This window comes from Phasianus colchicus, chromosome 1, assembly GCF_987193195.1.
Source record: "Phasianus colchicus chromosome 1, bPhaCol1.hap1.1, whole genome shotgun sequence".
Taxonomy (NCBI): Eukaryota; Metazoa; Chordata; class Aves; order Galliformes; family Phasianidae; genus Phasianus; species Phasianus colchicus.
In genome coordinates this window covers 27,512,506-27,523,835 of record NC_143436.1, presented here as the reverse complement: position 1 = coordinate 27,523,835, position 11,330 = coordinate 27,512,506, and the positions used below count along the sequence as shown (strand labels likewise).

General features: G+C 37.9%; 1 protein-coding gene across 2 annotated transcripts in view; it reads right to left on the bottom strand.

The window, feature by feature from the left end:
• Positions 1-2,277: 2,277 nt before the first annotated feature.
• The window catches only part of SAMTOR (S-adenosylmethionine sensor upstream of mTORC1), a 33,676-nt gene continuing 24,623 nt past the window's right edge, over positions 2,278-11,330 (bottom strand). For both annotated transcript variants that reach the window (XM_031615595.2, XM_031615603.2), the window contains exons 4-5: positions 9,048-9,162; positions 2,278-5,380 (exon numbers count right to left, since the gene is read on the bottom strand). In XM_031615595.2, the coding sequence (XP_031471455.1) occupies positions 4,751-5,380; positions 9,048-9,162 (745 nt within the window). In that variant the 3' untranslated portion in view covers positions 2,278-4,750. The remainder of the gene's footprint in view (positions 5,381-9,047; positions 9,163-11,330) is intronic.

Sequence of the window (11,330 nt, the reverse complement as noted above, 5' to 3'; positions counted from 1 at the left end):
CATCCCTCTGAATAAGAAAGAGGACAGAGGAAGTAGGAAGCCGGCGTGGCTTGGTAAGGACCTGCTGGGCATGCTGAGGGCGAAGAAAGGTGCGTATAAGCTCTGGAAACAAGGGCTTGTCACCTGGGAAGAATACAGGGATGCTGGCCGGACTTGCAGACGTGGGATCAGGAAAGCCAAGGTGCAGCCGGAACTGAACTTGGCAAGGGACGTGAAAAACAATAGGAAAACTTTCTATAGGTACATTGGCCAGAATAGACAGGCCAAAGTGTGTGTACCTCCTTTGGTAAATGTAAAAGTAGAACTTGCTTCAATGGATGAAGAGAAGGCTGAGGTACTGAATGAGTTCTTTGCCTCAGTCTTCACTGGTGGCCAGGATTCCAGTACTTCTCGTGTCCCTGAGCCCTGCATCCCTAAACCTCCTGGTGGGGACTGGGGTGGTAAATCCCCCCCCACGGTGAGGACAGAGCAGGTCCGAGACCGCCTCATGAGACCGAATGTGTACAAGTCTATGGGGCTGGATGGCGTGCATCCCAGGGTTCTGAAGGAGCTGGCTGAGGTGGTTGCTGAGCCACTCTCCATCATATTTGAAAAGTCATGGCTGTCAGGTGAGGTCCCGGATGACTGGAGGAAGGGTCACATCACTTCCATTTACAAGAAAGGGAGCAAGGAGGACCCCGGGAACTACAGGCCGGTGAGTCTCATCTCTGTGCCTGGGAAGATCATGGAACAGATCCTCCTGGATAACATGCTTGATCACATGAGGAATGGGCATGTGATCCGAGACAGCCAGCACAGCTTCACCAGGGGAAGGTCATGCTTGACCAATCTGGTGGCCTTCTATGATGGAGTGACGGCATCGGTGGACCGATGTCATTTACCTGGACCTGAGCAAGGCCTTTGACATGTTCCCCACCACATCCTTATCTCCAAATTGGAGGGATGTAGATTTGATGCGTGGATCCATCCACTTGATGGATAAGAAACTGGTTGAAAGGCCACAGACAGAGGGTGGTCATCAATGGCTCTATGTCCAGGTGGAGGCGGGTAACGAGCGGCGCCCCCCAGGTGTCTGTCTTGGGACCGGTGCTCTTTAACATCTTTATCAATGACATCGATGACAGAATCGATGAGTGCACCCTCAGCAAGTTTGCTGATGACACCAAGCTGAGTGGTGCAGCTGATACAGTAGAAGGAAGGGATGCCATTCAGAGGGACCTCAACAGGCTAGAAAGGTGGCCCGGGTGAATCTGATGAGGTTCAAGACGGCAAAGTGCAGAGTTTTGTACTTGGGCCGGAGGAATCCCAGGCATCCATACAGACTGGAAGGAGCAGTCCTTGAGAGCCACCCTGAGGAGAAGGACCTGGGGGTCTTGATAGATGAAAAACTTAATATGAGCCAGCAGTGTGCCCTTGCAGCTTGGAAAGCAAATGCTATCCTGGGCTCCATCAAAAGAGGGGTGGCCAGCAGGGACAGAGAGGTGATTGTTCCCCTCTATTCTGCTCTTGTGAGGCCCCATCTGGAGTACTGTGTCCAGGTCTGGAGTCCCCAGTACAAAAAGACAGGGAGCTGTTGGAGAGGGTCCAGAGGAGGGCCACAAAGATGATCAGGGGACTGGAGCACCTCCCCTATGAAGACAGGCTGAGGGTGCTGGGCTTGTTCAGCCTGGAGAAAAGAAGGCTGCGGGGTGACCTCATTGCAGCATTTCAATACCTAAAGGGAGCCTACAGAGGGGAGGGGAATCAAGTCTTTGAAAGGGTAGATAACTGCAGGACCAGGGAAAATGGTTTTAAGTTGAGGGAGAGGAGATTTAGGTTGGATGTCAGGGGGAAGTTTTTTACAGAGAGAGTGGTGAGGTGCTGGAACAGGCTGCCCAGAGAGGTTGTGGATGCCCCATCCCTGGAGGTGTTCAAGGCCACATTGGATGGGGCCCTGTGTAGACTGGTCTAATATTAAATTGGTGGCTCTGCCTGTGGCGGGGGGGTTGGAGATTCATGATCCTTGATGTCCCTTCCAACCCTGGCCATTCTGTGACTTTCTGACTGCAGAAGGAAAAGTAAAAATACTCCAAGATTTTCAGTTGTTGTTGTTGTTTTTTTTTTTTTAATAAATGTGCTTTGTTCACAAAAGGTAGTGACATAAAGACAACAGAAATGCAAATACATTTTTTTTCTTTTCCTTGCCAGCACCTTAAGAACAAGAGATGTTCGTCATCTCTTGCCCATTCAAAATTTTCAGACATTTCATAACTTAGAAACATTCTCTTGCACCAAAGCTAAATAGCCAAAAACTCCCAAGACCATCAATATTGTTCAGGGAGTAGTAAGTATTTACATAAATCCAACTGTCCTCCTTCACAACAATCCACTGTCCCTTACATTAAAGAAAAAAAAAATTAAATAAAAAAAGAACACTTAAGGTATGTAGAATAAGCAGCAAGAAAATCAAGCTGTTATGAAACTTAGGTCCCTAAACCACAAATACAATGGTGACACCAAGCTGCCACGAAGGTCTAAATCTTCAATGTTAATATAAACTTTTTGAAGATACGTCCCAGTCTGAACAGCTTAGCTGTATGAATCACAAACCAGTTTACACTGACCAATGTCAACATTTCTGTTAGCTGGTACAGATTATTTTTTAAATTAGAATGACAAAATGCTAGGTACACTCTGAAGTAGGTGCAAGTTAGTTTTTTTTTCTTTTTCTTTTTTTTTTTTTTTAAGAACAGCTGAATTTAGAGCACCAATATTTTAAGCTTTAACACAGCTATTGTTGTAGTCAGTGAAAAAAAGAGAGGTTCTGACCAACTATTGGGGACTATTTTAGTTGAAGTGATCTTGTAAAGCATACAAGTTATATCTGATTTTGAATTCATTATGTATTTCTTTCGATGAGTACTTCCCATAAAACATTACACAAGCAGTATAGCTGTTTGGTTTGTATATAGCCGTATCCTTCAGACTGATTAACAAATTTGAGTCAAATATTAGGGGACACTATGAAAAGAGAGAGAAAGCTTATATTAAAGAATAAAGCATTGCAGTCCAGTTCACATCTGAGCGTAAGTAGGACCAGTGCAGTATGACTTTTTGTAGGAAACTGGAGAGGAAAAAACAAACAGGTCAAACTGACACTTCAAGTGCAAAATTTCAATAGAAAGGAGAAGTTTCATTTTCGCAGCAACCACTGTGAAATTCACACTAACATTTCAGTTTGTCTGGTAAATCCTGTATGATGAATATAGCATGGTAGATTAATATGGTGTAAGGTGTATTTCATCTCAGTCACCTATGAAACTACATGTTAAGTGTTTTCTATCATGTTGCTGCAGTCAGTATTAAATCCATGATGCGGCACCTACTTCAAATCATTTGTCATAGGCACTTACATACCAATTTAAAAGCCTAACATTTAAATTCATGACTTCTGGTCATTAGGGCAATCTAAGCTAAACTAATACTGGTTCCTCTATTATTAATGCTGAAAAGAATTTATTTTTTTCCTACAAAATACTTACAAATTTATTATACAAGTTAAAAAACTTCATAAACATAAAATGCTTGTTCCACCTTCTTACAGTGCAGATTAGTTTTCAGATAGCTACAGAGTTTTTATTCAACTAAACAGAAGATTAAGGTCCAAATAAGCAAACAGAACAGTGTATGTTAACTTCACTTTTGTGGTCTGAATATGACTGTGCAAACGTAGGTATGCCTTGAAAAACTTGTGTAAGTATGTTCCTTTTAACAAAAATTGGTCTGTAGTTACCACACAATTGTCCTTAATTGTAGACTTCTCAAGTTAAAGTTGTTTTTAAAACACATAAATAATTTACTTTAAAACATGACAAAAAAAACCCTGCCCCTCCCCCACCCCAAAAAAAATCCACCAAAAAAAAAAAAACCAACAACCCAACATCAAAGAACACAACCCCAAAACAGTTTGAAAAGAATACAAAACACTATTATCAGGGAAATACTGTTATGTGTTAGTGCTTGTACACATATATAATTGCAAACTCATGTTCCAGCTTTGAGGTGAAACAATCATCTAGACGTACCATACTCCTCTGTTTGTGCAGGGTAATCTCTTCAGGAATCTTACGTCTATCTGCTATTTATGCATTGAAATTACACAGCACGTGTAACTTTGGATTAACCTATTCAAGTGTTTTGGTGTTATCTCAAGAGGGCAGCAATGAAAGTAAAATCAAATGTGCATTACAGTTTCTCCAGCCCAGGCTTAACCAGAGTGAAACAAATTTTGGAAATAAGTTTTGTTCTGTAATTAAGTAGGGACATGTGTAACCAAGTGTCTTAACCCATCTGCACATTTAATTAAAGTGCAAATTAGTTCTTCCTACATTTACTTCTCAGAAGCCAACCAACTCCAGTGCCTTAAGCTCAATCACATTAAGAGTTAAAATATTGAAACAACATTTAGCAAATTAAATAGAATTCACACTTCACAGCACTAAAGAAAAGAATGGTACCTTTCTGGCAGAAAATTAGTGATATATATTCTAAAGAAAGTAACAGCAATTTATGCTATGACAAGAGTCATTTGCATAAAACTTTTTTTCACTCTCATACAAGAATATATTTTAAAATTCAAAAGTAGAAAAAAATAGCAAACTCTGTAAACTTTTGCATTTTCTTTATGCAAACCACTGTTGTGTGTTGAGCCCATGTTAGTATAGCAAAATTAGTTAAGCAAGAGGTTTGACTTAGTACGTCAACTGCTACATTAACTTAGAAGCAATACAGGATCTTCGAGCTCATAAAAGGGAATTGAACTAGACTGGCTTTCTCCAGAGTCCGAGTCATAAGGAGCATCAGGTAGCTCCATAAAACCGTAAGCTAGCTGTTCATCTTCCATGTCTGATCGAATGTAGCAGGAAGTGTTGGAATACTCCTCATCCTCTATACTGTTGAAATCCTGTGGGATATACAACATTCCAGGGTAGTTCCTGCTAACTAAGTCACTTGTTGTTTGCAGGGAAGTTTTCCTAAAAGCCATCAGGTGCATATGAGAAAACTTGGAATACTTAAAGCGTTTAAAACCCAAGGATTCTATGGCAATTTTCCAGCTTTTCATCATCATAGCCCGACGATTCTGATGAGATGAATCAGGAGTTATTACAAGCAATAAGCCATTCAATACGAGAAGTTCGTGTGCCTTCTTACAGCATATCCACCGCTGGTAGGGTGATGGAAAATAGGAGAGGAGGAGTGAAAAAACGACAACGTGGAATAATTCTCCAGGTAAAGAATCAATGGGATTTTTCAGTTGCTTAAGAAAGGCATCTATAGCATCTTGTGCCAGCTGAAGAGGTTGCTGAATTTGAAGATTTAAGAAGTCACATTTGTATACGCTCTGGTGGAACACAAAATCAAACAAAAAAAATCAAGGTTAGTTTAAAGAGCAAATACACAATTCACAATCAGAGAATGAACAGTAATATTCTCTTCATTCCCTCAGGGAAATTTCAAATCCCCTGAACATCCCTTATGCTATTAAGTCAAACATAGTAAAATGGCAATCTGAAAATCATGGATATTACTAGCTTTCACAGTTGTCAACAACTATTTGAAATGTGCAACAACATAGTGGAGGTTTGTTAGCTGAGAACTGTTTATTAAGTGTTTATTAAAAAGAAAAACAGAAAAAAAAAGAGATTGATTTCATATATTCCACTAGAGCTTTCTATCTCAATTGATTTTAATAAAAATTGTATAGGTATACATTACTTTTGTTTCTCCAAATGCTGGAAGCATAGAATATCCTCTATTAACTATCAAAATCCCATGCTTTTGTAGTATAACATGTATTGCCAATGAAGTTGGCAAGAGTGAAAACGATGCGAATTTAACAATTCATATTCAGATTTTTTGTTTGTTTTCAAATTATTTTTTAAATAAACTGGAAATCAATATAGTGAAATTAAATTTGATACCTCAGTATTTCCAACAAATCTTTAAGGTGTCCAAAAAGTTTATTAGTTTGGTGTCAATTGGAAAAAACTAAACTTCCTTACTTGCACAGAAACAGGAAGAAGCTGTGGCAAGGCACCCTACATCAGAAAGTTGAAGTACACTTACAGTACACACTTTGTAACAGAGATGAATGTGCATATTTTAACTGCTGCACATGCAGAGTTTAGCCAGATAAAAGCTTAACGATCATATTTTAATTGTTTGTGAGGCCAAGCTGTCAGATGGAAGCAACACCATGATGCAATGTACAAAAGAGTAAATTTGTAACACCTTCAATCACACAGCACTCAAACGTAATAAAGCTATTTACTGCGCTTAAGTTTTGACACTCCGTATTCAAAATCTAGAAATGACTTCTTTCCAAAAAAAACCTACTGAGATAAAAGGCTGCAACAAAATAGGAACAGAAGTTGGTATTAGCGCTTAGAAAACATGCAGTGACAAAGATGAGAGCTGAGACAGAAAATTCTGCAGAGAATGTGCAAGGTAGAGGCAGACCTGTTGTGTTTTCATATCCCCTCGAAGTATTTATAGCAAGTTTTAAGTAATATTAAAAAAAAAAATACGACAATGTAAACATAATTATAAAACAACTGAAAAGTAAATTTGTTTCCAAATAGAAAATGTGGTTTTGTATACACAGGAATAATGTTATTTTCTTCAGACAATGTGCAATAAAAGTGAGAAAGAATAAAGCAGCATGCAAAAAAAAAATTGTGATTCAGTAATTCTAATTTAAAAAAAAAAAAAAGATTGTCATTATTTCAGTTTGATCAAGGAATTTCAATTACAACTATTATACCTTCAGGCTTACATTTTAATATTCTTCCTTTTAATATCTCAAACAGGAAATTAACAGTAGTAACTTCAGGATATCTAGGTAAGAATTTCAGAAGAAAAGTGCTGTGGACTTAAAGGTTACTTACGTCACTGAAAAAATGAGACTGAAAATATTTCTCTGTAGTGGAAAGATAATCATAGAACAATTAAGTAGAAATAATGTTGAAGATGATTTCATGACTAAAGTACACTGCAAGTGGAATCCTAAACTCTGCAAGGCAGTTTTAGGAAAAAAAATACTGCTACACTGCTAAACTGGGGTTTGCTGGTTAAAGTCTAGATGTGCAACTTTTGAGCTGATCTTAACAGTGAACTCATATTTCAGTGCACAAACTGACATTTAAGAACTAAATGCTGTTCATCTTTTTCTTAAGTCTGGTACCATTCCAGACTTCTTTTTCCCCTAAGTCTGTATTTACTCAAATACAACATCTGCTGCATATTCAGCTTGTTTTCCAGCAGTAAGAAATCCTATTGGGACTTCCACAAAATTGAAATTCGCTGTTCATTTCAACATTGCTGTTCTCCCTTCCTGCACCAAGCGGACAAACTAAACTACTATAAGAAAATAACAGCAGCTAATTATTCTCTGGAACATCTGCCAGAGATACAGTGTTTGAAAGAGTGGCCAATGAAAACACTAGGAAATCTGTTTTACTTCTCTTTTAGTACAGCTCCACCCAACCTGCCCCCAAATGACCAAACCTGAACTTATAATAGAAACATATTTCCACATTCATATCACAGTTACACATCACACTTTCTGTATATAAAGCACGCAGATTCTAAACACCTGGAACACAGTCTTTCATTAAATAACACTAAAGTTCCTCTCCTAGTTTTTCTTCAGTTATTTTCAATACTCCTCAAATAAGCTGAAATGTTGTACTCAGCTACTACATCTCTCTCTGAAGAATTTACATTAAGAAAATGGATTAACCTATTTTTATTAAGGCAATATTTAACCCTCTATTCAACATTATTTAACAAACTGACCTCCTGAAAAGCCTCTATGATTCCATTTGTTTCCAAAAATATTTTGGTATCTAAAATATCAGATAAATCAGAAGATTTTAAAGGTTCTTCCATCTTCGACTTCAATCACTAGGTTACTCCACTTATTTATTTATTTATTAAGGTCAGAAAACAACACTGACTCCTGTAAGAACCCTCTGGCCGGTATTCTGAAATCTTAAATGAGTGGAAGCAACTGCTGGATAAGAGATCTTTTTTTTTTTTTTTTTTTTGGAGACTATGGTGCTGATACAGTTCAAAGCAGTTATCTTTAACAGATCAGGATTAATTCTAATTTGGAGGTGGGCCTCAGCTTACTACAGCAGATGTGCTCGAGTTCACACGTTCTTTTCAAGAATACCTTCCATTATAATTTTGTTTACATGTCTGGAGATGAATTATGTGTTAGTGGACTAAATCTGGTGACCAGAACAAAATGCCAAGCACTCTGCAAGTAACACAACTTCCAAGTTAACCACACCTGTAAGTCTCCACATCTAATGAGCTATTACCTTAGGCCACTGATTTGCATTTTGAACTTCTAGAAAAATTCAGCCTAGAAGCTGGCAAGATATGTAAGGTCACAGAATTTATGTTATCTGACAGAAATGCATTCCTTTACATACCTTTTCACTCTATTATGCTTTGTCATTTTACTTGGTTATTAAATACTATTACAACTGATAGAAGTCAGATCAAGACAGAAAAAAAAATAATCAAGAAACGGAACACGATTGCAGAAAAAATGCAGTTTGGAATCTTACTACATAGAGAAACAATTTATTGGAAATATATTACTTACCACAGAAACAGCCCTAAGTGTTAATCTTGTCCTCAGGACTGAGGCTTAGTATTTGCAGCAATAATCTCAAAATCCCCTTCAGAATGCACTTCTAGTTACTAGAACTCTCCACAAAAAAACTCACAAAGTATAGGCAATGATTATTTCTATGTCAGAAAACATAACTTACAGGAGCTCCATGCCTAAGCGTAAACCAACTCAATTTTTTTATGGCTTTTAAGATGCAAGAATTCATCTGAGACTTCATTACAAGACAACTACTGAAGCTTTTCCAATATTAAGATTCACAGTGAGGATATTTTTTTCTTATTTTTAGAACCAAACAATTACAGCTATTATTTCGGAACCACTGGGAATCAGGTTTATATCAAATATAGCAAATGTTACATACCTCAACAGCTGGAACAATATCTATGCCAACCGTCAGAAATTCTTCAAACTTCAGAAATGGATTAAAGCAGCTACCAACATCAAGCAATCTGATTTTTCCCAAGGAGTGAAGCAATCTAAGAAGTAGCAAGAACTCTGTTTTATCAAGTGTTATTTTTGAAACTGTATTCTGAATTGCAAAAAAAATCTTGTAATTATCTGAAATTGTATTATCTTTGTAGTGATTAACAGAAGTGAATGCATTACTTTAATTGCTGAGATAGCTAAAGAATCAAATTCGGTCAGTAAAGCACGCGATCCTTAAGTTGAAGACTTTATATTAAGAGCACCTTCAGTACCATACCTTGTGTACTTATACTAATTCAATAAAATGGTAACTTGTGTGTAATACTCAAGATGATCATTTTGTTTCCCTACTTACCTCTTTGTGGTACTTATTGGTGTTTAAATCATACAAGTCATTAGAGTTTAAATTTCAGGAGTACGAAAGAGAAACTGACAACACTTCATGACCTACCTACCATTTTGAAGGGCATCTTCAAATGTCAAAAGTCAAATGTCTTAATCAGTTTAACAAAGACGGAGGACACACAACTGTATTCCAAGATAAATAAAAAATCCCTAAAAATGAAAACATTTAAATATTCCTTGCAAAATACCTTAAAGTATTCTTTCATTTTAGCTAATATTTTTGAGAATGGATGACTACTTGAGGTTCACTCCAAATTTGTGTTCTTCTGAAAACTCCTCCTTAACTCTCAATGATCCCCTGCAGAAAAGATGCCGAAGAAACAGAAGAACCCTTGTAGTCTTCAGCAGAACAGTAATACCAACCTTAAAGATTTTGTTTATATATAGAAGATAACTAGGGATCACTTCTTTCAAACTACCTGCACCACCAAGGCAAAGGGCTGCGCCTCTAAGTGCGTTAAAATTGCAGGCATTACCAAGCTACCCTGTAACACAGCCACTACTGAGCAAGACTTTAGAATGAAGATGATTGCAACATTTTTTTCTCCCCCACTACTTGGATGCCAGTCACTATGTAATCTGTGCATCACGTTGAGTCATGCAGGGGACCGTTTGGATCCTTGTGGCAATAAATTACAAACAGGTTGAAATCAAGTAGTGTCTTTTTCTGTGTAAGGTTAGTATATAGCTTTTCAGAACAGTGGTCCTTGTCTTGCAGATGCAGACACTAATGGCAGACTTTCTCATTCAAACACACGTCAGTATGCACACGTGCATTCTAATGGTAACAGCAAAAGAACTGGAGACACATGGGACCACAGTAAACAAAAGAGAGACTCTGACTCCATAGTCTAGCACAGAAAGATTTCCCATTAAAAAAAAAAAAAAAACAACAGCAACAGCCTCTAGCAAACTTAAAATTTTCCATTTAAAGGGTGACATTAAATACCTGAACAGATTAAAATTAAGTACGTAACACAGAATTCTTTAAGTGGGAAGAATGCCACCACGCCTATGTTAGAGTGAAAAAAAGCCACACTGACTTATTCAGTTTCCTTCTCTCATAAAACTTGCAATCTTGGCTGCAGTGTTGCTTCTGACAGCATTAAGGCATACTTTGCAAAGCTACACCTCTGGATTCCATGCTGAGCAGAAGCCAGAAACTCTCTTCTACACCAATGGACAACAGATCCAAGACATATGACCAGGCAAATACACTTCTTTCACTCTAATAGGCTCTCTTTTACTCTGATAAGGCTACCAGACTCTAAAATCAATGCAAATATACTTCGGGATCTTAAAAAGCAGCAGATTCACATACTCACTTATGTTTTGACTTTTCCGCTGCTTGTCAGGTTTCACTGTCCCTCAAAATTGCTTATTAGCACTTCTTAAGCTGCCAGTTATAAATGAGAACAGGATCCTAGTTAGGTGCTTTAAATAATTGTGAATTTCTTCAGCAGCTCAGACATCTGCTTCTTTCAGCATGGCAGCTCTCAAGTCAGGTTCCTCAGTAAGAACATAACTGTCATCTAGGTGACAGTCACTGATCCAATTACTGTGTTACAAAGACAGTCTTGCTAAATTCATTGATAATCACCCTTCAAACTCATTACCTAATGATTTTCAGTCAAGGCAACTAACATTAAAAGCAAGGGAAGTACACTGCACTGTAGGTAATCTCTGAGCATATACTGAACTCAAAGAAGTTTTGGTCCTTCCTCAGAGATATTCAAAACCCACACAGACACTTTTCTGTGTGACCTACTCTAGGGATCCTGCTTTAGCAGAGGGTTGGAATAGATCTCCAGAG